Source organism: Filicampus tigris, chromosome 10 (assembly GCF_054856515.1).
Source record: "Filicampus tigris isolate MCC_2025a chromosome 10, RoL_Ftig_1.0, whole genome shotgun sequence".
Lineage (NCBI taxonomy): Eukaryota > Metazoa > Chordata > Actinopteri > Syngnathiformes > Syngnathidae > Filicampus > Filicampus tigris.
The window spans coordinates 7,320,001-7,336,159 of NC_141226.1; the positions used below are offsets into that span (position 1 = coordinate 7,320,001).

The following is a 16,159-nucleotide window of genomic DNA, read 5'->3' on the forward strand; positions in this document are numbered from 1 at the left end:
TTCATGCCGTAATTATTCTAAAAAGGCACTGAAAAAGCTGAAAAACTGCTGCTTCTTATCAGTGAGCCATGTTTTTCCACAGCTCACTCTTTCTCCGAGAGGCTGAAGAACGTCTCCCAGTCTGCTGAGCCGTAACTTAAGACAGATGTCAACAATTACATTTCCCCATCCCCCTAAATATTAACGGACCCACAGCTCTCAAAACCCCCTCCCATACCCACAAAAATTGCCTCTGACTCTGCCCCGACCACAATACAAACTCAGATTTCTCCCCATTTGCGTTCTCATGCTTCCTTGCTTTTGCATTCTCAGCACTCTTCAGCGTTTTCATGAGCGCTATTATCATTATGGGCTGCTTCCGCTAACCCCGGTCACATGTTGCACTGCGCCAACGACAATTGACTTTTGTTGACATTATCGTCCTTTACTGATGTTCTATTAACATAGATCACAAAAACCATACAATCAATTCTCATATATGAAAACAACTTACTGTCTCAAACCCAGACTCATTTTCATCATCTTTTCATTCTCATAAGGGTGACTTCGGGTGCACGCTGATCGAGTCAAGCAATAGAACTTCTACTCTTCAACAAGCACTGTAATTTGTACTGCTTGTAATAGTTATGAGCTTTTTCAGTGTATCGAACTTAAGTAAACAAATCAAATGGTAGCATATGTTTGAAGCTAGTATTTTCACATTCTAAATACCTATGGTTCCTAAAATAGGACTTTTTATACATCAACATTAGAGACAACAAAAAAATAATGATGCCGTGTCATCGCCTGAAGATTAAAGCCCTTACAAAGCATCTCTGATTCCCGTGCTGCTTACAGCTTCTGAGGGATTGTGGAACATCCAAAATTGAATGCTCTGAAGTTGTACCATTTGGAATTTTGCAGAATTTTCACAAAAAAGACTTTAATTCTATTCATTTTTTTTCTTTACAGAACTTCATTGAACTACCATCATAAATGGCATCACACACTACCTCAGCATACCTTATAAGTAAAGTATTAACTGTGGGCATGTTTTTCTTTTTCTTGAGCTTTAATGCAATGAGCGTCAACAAGGAGTGTCTAAAGCATACAATGAATAATCACCATGCACATCATTTTTAGATGTTTGTTGTTAATTTCTTTTTACACTTGTATGATAGCTGCATGTTACTGAAAATACCTGCAGTTTGACCCTGGAAGTTGGAGCTAATCATTATTTCTATTGCCATTATTTCCAATTGGAGGAAATATTTTGAGAACAACAGGAAGATCAGTGAGAGTACTGCTATAATAAATAAATTTCCCCTCAGGGGATCAATACGATTACCATATTTTATTCTGAGATGTACGAAATTTCTTTGGCACACATGCCACTAAGTGTGATTATTTGTCATCGTTTCATTTGAGGTACTTTCCATTGTCCACCCAATCTTTATTTTATTCCCTTCTCACCTCAGTCCAAACTCACCTCAGGATTGATTTTTTTGTCCGTCCCCGCCTGTTTGCTCGTGTCCAACAGCACCGCCAGCAGCAGCAGTCGGACCAACAGTTTCAGCCTCCTCGGTGCCATCTCGTTACTCTCTAGTCAAACTATTACAAAGGGGTCGTTTTGTCTTTAAATTTGACGCAGTCTCCACGTTGTCAAAACATTCTTCAAATACAAAGTCAGTAACACATACAAATAAGATCCTTACGGCTACCAGCGCCTGATACTTCTTCAATTATTTAAAGTTAGTTAACAACGACACGCATTCTCCAGTTTTAGCTGAAGCTTGGGAAGACTACAGGAGAAAAAAGTCCGTTGTTGTTTAGGTAGAACTTGTGTCCCCTCTTTTTAGCCGCATCCCCTTTTCCTGTCTTCTCCATGCAGACGTGGTGGTAGTTTGCAACGCCCCCCCCACAGCCTGTTCAGAAAACGCCCGCCCACTAGCCAGCATGTATCAAGGATGTCATAAAATACTGTAGTTGCTGAAAACGTTCACGGACTGTACCCAAGCACGCAAAATGACCATAAAATAATAAAATAATTTCAGTAATAGTAAAAAAGTAAAAATGATAATATTTTGTATTGCAAGTATTTACTAAAACAATTAATACGAACAGGCGTTTGTGATTTACTAACATTAAAATGTAAGTATGATTTGCCCCCCCCCCCCCTTCAGGTTTGTACACGGGATCTATTTCAAATCTGTATTCTACATCTTGCATACTCCTTTCAGTTCAGCCTGCCTGACCATAAATATTGTACCACAAATGTAAATTCAGGTACCATAGAGATTCACTTTGCCTTTGAGTCAAAGAGAACATTGCGCCATCTAACGTTCACATTGTGCTAAAATCAGCTCTTGACCTCCAGTACTGTACTGTAAAATTACAATTACTGTATTACATTTTTTTCGGGATTTCGGGAACATCTGAAGTAAGAAAAGGCACACAGGGGTGCCAAAGTAGTCCAAATTTGTACTTAAGTATTAAGTACTGAAAGTGTGCAAAAAAAACTGCTTAAGTAGAAGTACTGATTCAACTCCTTTACCAAAGTACAGTAATTCACATACTGATTCTGAAATGTACTTAAGTGCAAAAGTAAAAAGTATAATTTTAGTTTTAATTGTCAATTACCTACAATACTTACTCGTTTTATTAACTTTGAAAAAAAAACTGCACTCAAAATACTTTCTTTTATCAACTCATATAGTGCTCATGTACTGAGAAAAAAAATCACCAGACAGCTTTTGATGCCACAAAAAATTATTTGTCAGCGGACAAATTTGTACATTTGTAGATAAAGGTGATAACTGACAACGGCTTTCTGAAGTGTTCCTCAGGCCGGATGGCAACATCCTTTACATAATGTTCTTGTTTTTCAATACAGTGTTGCCTAAGAAATTGAAGATCACGTCAATGTCAGTTTTTGGTCTTGCCACTTATGTGAAGAGATTTCTCTAGATTCTCTGAATCTTAGAGATAGAGATAGAGAAGATATTATGGACAGATGACCATAGATGATGAAATCCCTAAATTTGTTGCAATTTTTTTTTTTGTATTCCTCAACTTTCCCAATCTTTTGTTATCACTGTCCCAGGTTTTTTGAAACGTGTCACAGGCATCAAAATGAAATGAGGGAATATTTGCAAAACAAACAAACAAAAACGGTAATGTTCATCATCAGTCTGAACACTAAATATCTTGTGTTTGTATCGTATTTAACACAATGTAGGTTGGAAAGGTTTAGTCAATCATTGTTTTCTGTTTTGTTTTCACAACATTCCAACTTCATGAAATTATGTTTGTAGTTTTATCTCATTCTCCTACATGAGGGAAGCAAAATATCAGTTATCACCACAGTAACTAAGAAATGGTACTGTAAATTGTTACTGGCAATGTCCATTACAATAAAGCATGATTATCTATGTACTGTATTTTTATGTATTTCTAGTATTGGACTTCTTCAGGTTGTGTACTATGGTTTTTGGCTGTGAGTGTGTATAGCAGGGATGGGCAATTAATTTTACAAAGGGGCCATAGGAGGAACTAGAATGCTTGCCAATTGCCAAGCCAATATGCTAACCTAAGCTTTATTCTATATTATTTTTGATTTATTGAGAAAAAGCATGTTAGAAAACACCTGAGCTGTGACTGGTCGTGTGACTGTGATGTCAATGTCAGTCGGTGGCAAGTGGTAAAATGACCGCCCTCTGAGATGGAGAAAAACATGGGGCTTTTACTGCTTAAATCGTATTCAACAAATGCAATATTATTAATCAGAATACTGTGTTTAGACTAGTGGGGCTGCATAAAACATATTGTGAAGATTTTTTTTTAATTGACTTCCTATTTAAAAATGATCTTTAGTACAGTCCCCTAACACACAAGTGAAAACTATTTGCGGCTGTTGCTTAAGAACAGTCCGTCATCATGGGGCCCCAGCCAGATGAGCATGACCTGAAAGTGAAAACTCTCAACTTTTCACCCTGCTCCTGTGCTCCAGTGTGTGCTTAAAGAGAAAGCCCACTGGTTGAAACAAGGCATTCTGATACGTATTGCATTTGGGGAATCAGAGTTCATCCACCCGTTTTTAGCCATCTCCGGGGGCAACCATTTTGTTACTTCTGTCGACTGAAAATGACATCACAACTGCTCAGGACTGAGGTAACGACCAATCACAGCTGACCTGTTTTCTGAAGCTGAGCCAGTATTGGTCATAATGTGAGCCCTGAGCAGTTGTGATGTCATTTTCAGTTGACAGAAGTGACAAAATGGCCGCCCCCTGAGATGGCTAAAAACGGGTGGATTAATTATTCCACAAACGCAATATTAATCAGAATGCCGTGTTTCAACTGGTGGACCTGCTGGGAACATGTTCTTGAAAAAAATGTGTTTGGGTTGATTTCCCCGTACTATTCACTGTGATGGATTATCAGCATGTGTGTTAATGTGCCGTTAAAATAAAGATGATTGTATGTTTTACTTTTGTTACCATCTCATTTTTTTAATACAGACATAATGAATGTACGGTTCACAACAAACATAAACCTTATATTGTTTTAGTAGCTAGTGCCACAGGTTACTTTTGCACCAAACAACATTCATATTGTTCATGTCCTTAGTAGATTCACAAACATTGCAGTTGTGCTTCTGGTTACTTCACAATACATTATTGTACTGTATATGAATCAGAACATAAGAGACAAATGACATAATATTCCACGCAGAAATGCATTGATATTGTTGGTCTGGTTTGTTATTGCAAAGTGAAATTCTTTCTGAAGGAAGTCTCTTTCGCTTGAGCCTCTTGGTAATAGGTCAGATTTGAATACCATACCTGAGGTAGACGTTACCTTTCAGTGTCGAGTAGAAAACGAAACCAGATTTGACATACAACATTGATACGCTTAGTTAGTCAACAAGTCGTGTCACAGCAATTACTGACAACAGATTTACTTGAATAATTGGATTTGTGTGATATACAGTATGTCTGTTTTTGCCATAAGACCAAACCCACTGACTAACAACTTTCACATACAAACGTTACTGTGACTATCAAACTGACAGGCTACATGAAATGCAGCAAGGAAGCAGTATTCAGCCATTCAAACTGAGTCAAGTTCATTCATCTCCCGCTTCATTGGGAGCACTCTTTTCCAGCTCAGACTGCAAAGGAGATTTTGCAGACTCATTTATTTCCTGGCTGGCAGGAGCAGTATCATCGGTTGACCCAGGACTGGTGTTGAGGAAGGCTTGGTACTGGTTCCAGAAACCCGCTGCACTTGTGGAGGCCGGAATGGTCAAGGAGCCTCTTGATGTAGATGACTGAGCTTGGTCAGCAGATGATCGGCTACTGCGGGCTAAAGGGCGGGTTGCTTTGGTTACTACACCATGGTGCTTCATATGCCCCTGTGCATGACAAAATAAAGCAATGGCATCAACATCATTCAATGAGGAACACAGCAAAAATTCAAGCATGCAGCACTGACATTATAAATTTGGCAAAACAGTCAGATTACTTAAAGATAGCATTTCTTTTCATTTCATGCTCAGTAAAAGAGGCCAGTGACTGTTTATTTGCATCTAACACGGTCAATCTAGATGACAATAACTAAACAGGATTTCGGATTTTGATTCTTTACCATTCATCGTGCATGGAACCATTTTCGGTATCTTGAGGGGGTGATCAAAAGGCCCTTTGCATGCCTCCCCTTGAGCTATTACAACTCTTACAATGATATATCATCATCTATCCATCCATCCTCTGCATCGCTTGTTCTCATTAGGATGAGCTGCAGCCTAACTGCCAGCCAAGATGTCACGTTGAAAAAACTTGTAATGGCCTTAGTACAGTCATAACAATGTTATAATATATATATTTGAAACATACAGTACAATATATATTTTGTGAGAGTATGCTCTACTTTCATGTAAATGTAAAGTGTAAAATCGTTATATTTGCACAGATTTTACACTTTGAATGTGTTGTTTAGGCTCAGCACCCCGAGATGTTTATTTAATCATTCACCGTACATTTTTGATGTTCATAAACATTTTCTTACCTTTAGCCCGCTGCGACTAGCATATGCTTTTCCACATTCAGCGCAGCAATAGGTCTTCTTCTCGGGGCGAGCTATTGGAGACGGGAGAGTTGGGGCTAGGCTGAGAGGAACAGAAACCTCCGGTGCTTCGCTTGGGGTAGATCCAATAATCTTACTCACACCATCTATTGGGTTGTCTCTCTCATAAGAGTCAAAATTAAAATTCTGACCTGTCTCCCTTGCAAAAGTGGAAGCCCGATTTGAATCACTTCCTTGACTACTGTTTGCACTTTCTGAGGCTGACATCATTTTGGGGTATTCCTCAGGCACTTTTGCTTGCGTTGGTGTTGTTGGAGTACAAAACTGATCTCTGTCTTCTTCCCTAGGTTCAGGTGATTGGACCCCGGAGGAGGCTAAGCCTGGATCCGGGGCTGGAGTGTCTACAGCCGTAGTAACATCTTGATTCTGTGTTGAAGAAGAAATTGTACTTGGACAGCTATAAGCAAAGGGGGCACGATTTGCAGGTGTGCTTTGTCGGTCCAGCGGATTTGATGTGGGGATAACGGATGCCTCAGAAAACGAGGTTGTTTCGTCACAGTCCACGGCTATGACATCATGCAATGCAGTGGTTTGGGCAACAGGTGACGCTGATTTGGAGAATGGATCCCGGGTGGGTTGCTCAATTCGGTCATTTTTGTCAACCAGGGGAAATTCATCAAATTCAGTTTTCTGGGTGAATGGCAGTTGGGTACTTGCACAGAGGAAAGGAGGGTCATCAGTGGTTGCTGGTGGAGTTTGAGTTGTAGTATTCATGAAGGGGTCAGGACTAAGATCAGTTGGGGGGTTGAGGTCTGGGCTACAGGATCCAGATTTAGTACTTGTTGCAGTGTATTGAACAAGTTTACTATCAGAAATAGGACATGAGTCCGCTTCTACATTTTGAAATTGTAAACTCGGGGATAGGCTCGTTAAATTGCCAGGTTGAGGTGTTTTACTTGGAGCATTGCCCTGTTCACTGCTGTTGGATTCGGGTTGTGATATAGCATTTGATTGAGCTGTGATGTCACAGGTAGATTCGTCAGTGCCTACTGGGGGCAGTTGACCACCGAGATGCATCCGAATATGATGTTGAAGTACAAGAGCATTGGTGAATTTACGTTGGCAAAGTGGGCAAGAGTTGTGGACACGAGCGTTGGGGGGCCGGGCATGATGGGTTGCCAGATGTGAGCGTAGGCTGCCTTTGGTTGAGAAGGATCTTCCGCACAACTTGCACGGGAAAGGGCGTTCTCCAAGGTGCGTGGCTTGGTGTAAGCGCAGTGCTCTGGGGCAGCTCAGAACCCGAAGACACACACCACACTGATTGGTCGCCAAATTGTTGCCTGCGCCTGTGATGCTCAGTGCTGGCAGCAACCCTCCTGCAATGGCACTTGCATTATTGACACCCATGCCAAGGGCAGCAACCATCTGCCGGGTGAAGTTTGAAACAGATGTGGGGACCGGGGTAGAGGAGGGTGGAGCTGCCATGATATATGTGGTAGAAGTGCTGGTATTTGTGCAATTAATGTTTGTCGAACTTGCAGGGGAGGCCATGGTATTGCTTGATTGCACCGCCATCGCAGAGGTGGAAATAGAGGAAGAAGCCCATGGAGAAGTTGATTGAGAAGTTGTCTTTTCCAGCTTCTCCACCAGCCTCTGCAGCTTGGAAGTTTCCGATGTAGGTGTAGAGACAGCTATGGAGGACGGTACAGTGGTAGAAGGTTTATGAAAGGGAGAGAAAGGGAAAGCGACGTGAGAAAAGCTGGAAGAAGCTGGTTGGTGGGAGCCTGTATTCGAGGGTAAGGGGTTGCAGAGCAACCCCAAAGCTGGGTGCAGTGTTGAGTGCGTGGCACTTGAGGTAGAGCTCGAGGAACCAGATGGGAAAAGAAGCTTGGGCAGGTGGGCTAGCTGAGAGTAAGCGGCAGGAGAAAGCATGGGTGCTTGAGGGGGCGTGTTTTCATCAGAGTTATTGGAGTGCTTTGAACCCTTCAGCAATCCTGTGATGGTAGATGGTGAAGATAACGTCGGATTTGAAAGTAAGGAGGTGGCTAGTGAAGAGGGGGCTGAGGAGGTGGAGGGAGAGGAGTAAGATGAGCCAGAAGCAATTGAGACTGCAGCTGCTACAGCTGCTGCCCTATTAAGTTGAAGCAAGGAATGTGAAATCAAGGCCAGATCCACACTTGGAGGCAGAGGCAGCGTGCAAGGGGTGGACCCCCCTGATGCCACTAAGGGGAACCCACTATTGGTGCCGCTGAGCTCCATTTCGTTTCCATATACTTCATCCTCAGCCCTGATTTTTGGCTTCTTTTCTGGCATCTTCAAAGCACTATTGTTACAACCACTGCCACTAGTCTGACTCATATCTGTGGACCCGGCGGCCCGCAAAGCCACGCCAAACAAAGATGGTGGAAGGAGTGAAAGCGAGAGCTCGGGGTTTTGCTCGCGGTGGCGTAAGAAATGCACTTTGAGGTTGCCCCTGGTGGTGAAGCGACTGAGGCACACAGGACACTGATAGGGCCGCTCCCCAGTATGTGAACGCAGATGTATCTGCAGGGCAGAGTCCCCACTAAAAATCTTCCCACAAAAACGGCAAGCGTGCTGGAGTCGGCTAGGACCGCTAGAGGAAGAGGTAGATGAAGGGTTTACCCCTCCAGAGAGAGATTGCAAAGCATATTGTGCATTTGGGGATACCGAAGAGAGGGCCGCATTTAGGTAGGACTTGCCACAGTGCTCACTCATTGAGATGTCATTTGGAGATTTCTCGTTGAAATAGTGGTTGGGTAGAGCCAAAGATAAAGCAAGTGGATAGGTGGACGAAGTCATGGCAGCGGTTGACGATGTGGAATGGTCAGAAGATTGCGTATTCACTCTCAGGTAACTATTTACCCCTGGATTGGCACCTGCACCTTCCATCTGGGGCTTGCATGTTTGCAAGATTTGAGACAAGGCATTGTTTGATTTGGAAGGTTTGTTGGCCACCTGAGAGGGAAGTAAGGTTGAAAAACATGCCAGGAGAGGAGCGACAGTTGTGGAAGGCTGAGTGGCAGTGGTTTGGGTAGTTGGGCTGCTGGGCCTTTTGTCTTCCAGACAGAGTTGAGGTAGGGGTGGGAGAAGATGCTGAGAAGGGGTGTCTATAGAGTAAGATGCCCCACCCAGACGAAGTACCTGTCTGCAGATCTCCTCTGTGATTTGCATCTGGTTTATCTGCCTTTGCTGAAGCACCCGCAGCTCCTCCAATATCAGAGCCAGACTCAACTGGGCCCGAGTGGGAGCGGCTGAGGCGGACGCCACTCCTGGACTAGGTGTCGGAGTAACAGGACTCGGGGGACCCTCGGGCACACGGCTGGGGCTTCCAGGTTGCGGAGGACACATGGATGCAGAAGACGATGTGGATGAGGAGGTGGTCGTGGCTGACAGGCCCAATTTGGGAGAGGCCATGAGTGCACCCCAGGGCAGCTTGTGGGAGGCCACTTGCAGAATATTTGGGTTTATAAACCAAGAGGCCAATGGCAGGTGGGTGTAGATGTGAAGAAGACAGGTCTGAGTATGGGTAGTAAAGCGTGAGGGAGGACTGGCGGTATTTAAGGGGCTGGTAGAGGGACTGATTTGAGGAGATTGAATATTCTGGTTCCTGTGCATATAAAGAGTCTGTCTCGAAGGCCTTGGGAGGTGAGTGAAAATATGATCCAGCTGGATGCTTTGAGCAAATAAAAGATGACGAGCACGAGGGAGAATCTGGGTGGAATGGGTATGACTTCACTGCCAAAGAGCCACCTGGGAAAAGTAAAAGATTTGAATGTAATACACAGATATAAGCTGCATTTGCACAGTTGGAAAACACACACACTGACACACAACATGCCTGTACACGCAACCACCCCTTGCTTTACGTCCTGTCGGTTCAAAGGGGTCATATCTGCAGGGTCTGTATTAGGCACTGTATTTCTTTTGTCTAATGTTTTGTTACACTCGCCTAAAGACTGCAGTCACAATCCTAGATATAGTTTAAGGACGAGCAGAAAGGCCAAGAAAAGAAGTTGGCGTGCAAAGAAAATAACAACATCCTGGCAGACAAATGACTCACAGACCAACAAGAATCTTACTTCGCCCAAAAGGATCAAGAGACAGATGTGAAAGCACATGGCCACATAAACAGTCCTAAGTCTACTGTATATGCAAAAAGCACTTTGCATGCAAGAAGTAAATAACTAACACAATCTAATGTAGTACTTATGTTACTGCACTTCTTCATGTGCATGCTTGTGCTTCAGTGCCCAGCAAAAAAGCTCAAATTAAAGAGACAAAGAGACTTTAATAGGGCCACCATAACCTGACAATACCATTTTAAGCTTACATAACACATTCTTTAAAAGATGTTCTAGTTCTGTATATTTTATTGTACTTATGTGCTGCCAAAGGAAAGGAGACGCAGAGGAGGTGTATCACAAAAGACTTTACTGAACATGTCTCCCAAGGGAAAACAGGAAAACCAATCACCAAATGGACGTTGCAACAACAAATACACCTCGTCCCCCAACACATCCCTCAACCCTTAGTTCCATGGGGGAATTATTTCAGCAAACACCACACTTAGTACTTTTTCCTCCCACGTGTTTGTCTGTGGATTTCACCGAGGTGATTCTGGGTGGCCGGTGAGGCACTGAGCAAAAAGTGAAAACGCTTCAGTTTCACAGGCTGTCAAAGCAACTACGTAATCACTGCGGCAAGAGTACAACGTAAACTATCCACAACAACTGCAGCATACCTTTTTTTATCCTTTGAGCAATAAAATGGTTTGAAATGCAAATTTAACTTCACATGACCTGTTTGTGGCTTTAGTTCAAAACCCAACAAGCTAGGCCCTGTCTACACGTAGCCTGGGTTTTTGAAAATGAAAAGGCCGGATATAAGCCTGCGGTTAGCCCTATCATCCACACGTCTCTGGAGTTTTTTCAGTGAAAGCGCAAAACTCCGGCAGCGGTGGAGATTTGTGGATATCACCGGATCGCGTTTTGCTGTGGACGGTTACCAGAGCTGGACAGTCCGTCCCGGGGCCGGACCGGCCAGATACCCTTTTCCTGGGCGGGGGGTGGGGGTGACAAATTTTTAAAAAGGGCTGGACTAAGCATGGCCAGAAGTGGATTTTAGTCTGGCTCACTAATCGACCCTCATGCCTGTGACGTGGTTGCGAAGAAGTCAAATTTAATCTCAGCCTATTTGGTGAAAGGCTTCTTTTTAGGCTTCTTTCTACTCCCGCATCGGCGCGAGCGACAACTGCCGCATTGATTCACATGACCTATGCAATTGTGCTGTTGGGGACAGGTCTGCAACACATGCCACGCACACAAGAATTGTTGCTGCTCTGATCGGTCCATTATGTCACATGTTGCGATGACATACAGTTTCCCACACGGAGAGGAGGAGAGAGAGGATGCAGCACGCAAGGCAAACTAGTCTGGCAGCGGCGTGGGTGTTATGTCACGTATGTGTGTGTAAAGAAGCTACTCAACCACGTTCCCCTTTAGTCGCCAACTTCCAGATCGTTTTCGCAATAAAATTAAATGCATCGTCTAGTCATCTCGGTCCCTTTATGGTTGTAGCAGGCACGATATCCATTGTTGTCGCTGTCTTTTTAGCGACGCCCCCCGACATGGAAAGTAAATGTTTCAAAACAACTTGTCTTCACGGGTATAGTCAAGCTAGGCGCAGCCCTCAAGGATGACGCTGGCACATCAAGGTGGACTTCATGCACTTCTTCCGGCCTCTTTCTTGCTTCCGGAAATACGCCGTAGCAAACCTTCTGTGTAGTGGTTTGCTGGTATGCTTTTATTTTGAAGGCCGGGAAGTTTGAACGAGGGGATGTGTCGAAAATAAGTAACTTGTTGACTGCAACTTCTGGCCGTCTGTTGGACCCAAATAATTATACAATACAACAAAACCAATCCCATGGCTCGCAATGGAAGTAAGCACACACAGCAGGGTCCTAGTGTAGTACTAGTGGCGCGTTTGAACCATGTTTAAAGCGTGTCCACAGCGGGTTTGAATAGTAAATTAGCCAGCTAGTGGTCTTTAAATAAAGCTCTTCTGTTGGCATCCCTACCGCAGCGGCGTCATGCACGTTTTTTTATTTTTATTTTTTCACGGGGCGGGGCGTGCTAATTTTTATGAATAAGGGTAGGGGGTCGAGGCTGGAAGGGTACCCAGGTCAAGGGTGGACGGTCGTGGCCGAACCGGCAAAAAAGGGTCAACTGGCCAGCTCTGACGGATACACCCGGAGATTTTCGTCGTCACCGTGCGACAACAATGCTTTGACGTCATTGCGCGACTTGTGTTTTCGTACGAGTCATGGATTCTCGCGCTGCGTTGGTTATAGCCATTCTCGATGTGCTTTTTGCTTACTTATTTGTCTGCAACCAACCACTGCTTCTCGTTGAAAGGTTTAAAAGCAATTCTGACCTCTTGTCGGTTCTCCCGAATGAGTTTGGTGCTGTGTTTTTGGTTTCGAAGAAGTGACGTCAAAGGAAGGAAATTCCTTCTGAATGGACAGTATTTGGCTAACTACTGCCACTCAGAGGCTTGGCATGTGTGGATGCGTTTTTTAGTGTATATTCAAACGCAGGCGGGGGGAGGGGACGGGGTTATACGGTTGTTAAAAAAATCCCAGCTACGTGTAGCCAAGGCCCGGGGACCAAATCATGTGTGTGAACTTCCATAATTGTCACAAGTAACAAGTAATGTTGAGATTTTCTAATGTTACCCTGTTTACATTAGCTTCAACAATAATTGAACAAACTGCTATCCTTGACTTCTGATTTCAAAACTAGTAATCCATCAGTTTGTTGTGTGTGTAATAAAATGATGAAACGATTAATCATTTATTTGGTTTCACTGTCACAATGGCCCTCTGGGTGAAGCCATAACTACAAAGTGGTCTGCCACAAAAATGAGTTTGACACCCCTGATATATTTATTGTCACTGTGTGGAATTGTTTGTGTGGATTCATTACATTGTCATGCAATTCTTGAGGGTAAAATAGAGTGCATTACTATGCTATAACCAGCAGAGGTGCTGGTGAGGAAGTCTGAATTAGCTTGTCGTCTAAAGAATATTTGTGGAATATGAATTAATCAGCAAAATCCACCCGATTTGGTTAATATCTTGGAGACTTGTAAGGAGGAAAAACAAGAATAGCAGAACCATGGAGGAACGTAAACCAGGGAATATTAATGGCAATGGTGCTACACATTTGTGGCAAATACTGTTAATACTGTACAACGTGTCTTGTGCCAGGCTGATAACCACCATCTTCTGCTGGTCAATAATTGTTCATTTAATCTGAAAAAGGTGTATTTTTTCAATTGTTATCGTTCGCTATTTTTGCATTTTTTGTTAGTAATTTCTCAACATTAGCAGAGCAATGGGAATGTGTTTTGACAGCATAAAGTTGAGCTAGTTATTGCAACATATAATGTGATTTTCACCCTTCTTCCTCTCAGTATGAACACTCTGTTACTTAATAAGGGGGGGATATTTTGTGTACAGAGAAGTTTTGGTTTTGTTGCCAAATTATTCAAACTGGTATGGCAGAAAAAAATGCACCTTTAATTCCATTTGCATACTTTTTTCCTTTTACATAAGTACAGAAATGAATCATACTTCTACATTTACCAGAGTATTATTGCACATATATGTACTTCTGCTTTTATAAAACTTGACCCCACCTTCCCCCATCAGGACGAGTGGGCACAAGGAAGTTTATCTATCCAGTTTATTGTTGAGTTTCACTCAGCCGAGAATCCTTTCACACACACACACACACACACACACCCACACACACATACACGCACTTACACCCCCAACACACACAGAGCTTACTTGTTCATTTGCCACTTGTCATTCAAATGGTGAGCCGAGGCTCATTGCCCTCTCTTTAGTAAATTCTCATTATGGATTATCCAGACAACAAGCAAATCAAAATGTGTGTTTAAAATGGATGCACATAAGCCGAGCCAGGAATTCCAGTGCTAGTTTCACAGAAGTGAACCACTTGCCCAGGTGGGTGCTAATAAAATGCTCGTTCATGCCAGTCAAATTGTAACACGTACAAGGTCTATGACACGCCAATCGAAAGAAGTGTGGCGACTCTCACGATTCAGTGCAGACATTCTCCATGGCATACCCTAGTAAACAAGGCGCTTGAGACGAGGTGGAATTTGCAACAATGGCGTTGCGAGAGCACAGCTGAATGAGCATCGCCTCCTCCTCCAACACATGATGCCAGTGAGTGGAGGCACAATGCTCCCTTTTCACCCTCACGCCGACATGTTTAACACGTGCAGAGAGGTGCACTGGTAGAAGAAAGAAAAGACGCATGACGGGGGATTGAAGTTATTCACAAAGAAGGTCATAATTAACACGGCTTTTACTAAATGGATATCTGATGTATATTCAAACCAAGTCAAACCCGTATAACTCATCTCTTCAAGCCAGGCAATATGATCGTAATAGGCTGCATTAACCGATTATTTAAGTCAAACATATGCGCAATTTGTCAAAAAGAGAAAACGAGTCCGTCCATTATGCCAGCAAGATCCCGTCGTGCCATCTCGCCAACCCCACGACGACACGGCAGCAGGCGTGCGATGTCCGTCGTAAACACGCACACAAATATGTATGGCAGCGAAATGCGCGCTCCCGCTACTGTACGAGCACCTGTTGCACGCCGCGCGCGCCCCCACATCATAACAAGTTATGATTCATAAAATATTATGACCGGAAAAAAATGTCCCGGATGTGCATCCCAACCCCCCTATAGGCCACAATAGGCTACACAGCTTCTCGATCATGATACAAAAATAACTTACCATGTTTGAAAGGATGATTTTTGGTTGCGGAATAATAAAAAGGAGGAGAGGCTCCGGCGCTCGGATGATCGACGCCTCCTCTCAGGCGGGACACTGGCGCACTATTTCCCTATTCACCACCAGGGATGCGCAGTAGGATAGCCGCATTTCCCCCTCAATTATTTATCTCCCTCGCTAATCGCTTTTCTTTATTTACTGACAAATAAACAACTATTCCTGAGTGTGCTGCGGTGAGACATGGGCGAGCATGGCGGTGCGGATGGACTCGACAAAGAGGGGGAAGCTTGTTTTCTTGTTTGTCTTTGAACGTCTCTGGGCCTGTCTGCGCTCTCTGCGGTGCCGGCTGTCTGTCTTTCTGTCTGTCTGTTATAATTAATGACCCTCACCGCCAGACGGTCCTCTGGGAAACAGTGACCACGGTTACCTCCTTATTGGCTCTCAGAGTGCGTCTCGCGAAAAACACACACTCGCAGACACACGCACGTACACACACTCAAATGGACAGCTCAGCCCATGTCAGTTATAAAAGATTTGTACTGTGATGAAATTCCAAATCATCATCACCATCATCATCATCATCATCATCATCATCCACCCATTATCCAAACCGCTTATCCTCACAAGGGTCGCGGGCGTGCTGGAGCCGACCTGTCTATGGGCAGTAGGCGGGGGACACCCTGAACCGGTTGCCTGCCAATCGCAAGGCACACATAGACAAACATACATTCACACCTAGGGGCAATTTAGAGCGTCCAATCAACCTACAATGCATGTTTTTGGAATGTGGGAGGAAACCAGAGTACCCGCGGAGAAACGAGGAGAACATGCAAACTCCACACTGGAAGGCCGGGGCCGGATTCGAATTCACGACCTCTGCACTGTGAGGCGGACGTGCTAACCAGTCGAGCACCGTGCCGCCCAAATCATCATCACGTAAATGTATTTGAATTTGAAAGTACATTACAATACAAACAGAAAGTACAACAAAGCACTTTTTTTTTTTTTTTAGAATTGTTACGTGGTTTACTAATATATATTAAAATTGTTTGTATTCACGAATATATTCTGCGTTTGTAAATAAATAAAGAGTAAACAAGTGTGATGTGTAAACTCAGTAATAAAAGGACGTGTCTTACACCTATAAAGTCGCTAGATGTCGCTCAAAAACAACAATTACAAGCATGTGTACAGTCCAACTGTAGTAAATATTTTGCATGGCTGGGGCAATTTCC

The 16,159-nt window shown here is 43.6% G+C and overlaps 2 protein-coding genes across 2 annotated transcripts in view; both read right to left on the reverse strand.

The window, feature by feature from the left end:
* The window catches only part of mmp14b (matrix metallopeptidase 14b (membrane-inserted)), a 21,600-nt gene extending 19,734 nt beyond the window's left edge, over positions 1–1,866 (reverse strand). Inside the window, exon 1 of the mRNA XM_086043494.1 lies at positions 1,469–1,866. Coding sequence (XP_085899620.1) covers positions 1,469–1,570 — 102 coding nt within the window. The 5' untranslated portion in view covers positions 1,571–1,866. The remainder of the gene's footprint in view (positions 1–1,468) is intronic.
* A 2,626-nt stretch (positions 1,867–4,492) lies between these two features.
* sall2 (spalt-like transcription factor 2) lies at positions 4,493–15,223 on the reverse strand. Its single transcript, XM_086044244.1, has 3 exons — positions 14,928–15,223; positions 6,048–9,836; positions 4,493–5,394 (listed from the first exon to the last, which is right to left on the reverse strand). Exons 2-3 carry the CDS (start codon positions 9,699–9,701, stop codon positions 5,107–5,109), a joined length of 3,942 nt encoding a protein of 1,313 aa, XP_085900370.1. The 5' UTR covers positions 9,702–9,836; positions 14,928–15,223; the 3' UTR covers positions 4,493–5,106.
* Between the last annotated feature and the right edge of the window lie 936 nt (positions 15,224–16,159).

Excerpts from the sequence above, each read along its gene's own strand:
- sall2 (XM_086044244.1), bottom strand. The coding sequence starts at position 9,701 with ATGCACAGGAACCAGAATATTCAATCTCCTCAAATCAGTCCCTCTACC. Across the intron at positions 5,395-6,047 it reads CTAGTCGCAGCGGGCTAAAG|GGGCATATGAAGCACCATGG; the intron begins GTAAGAAAATGT and ends TGTCATGCACAG.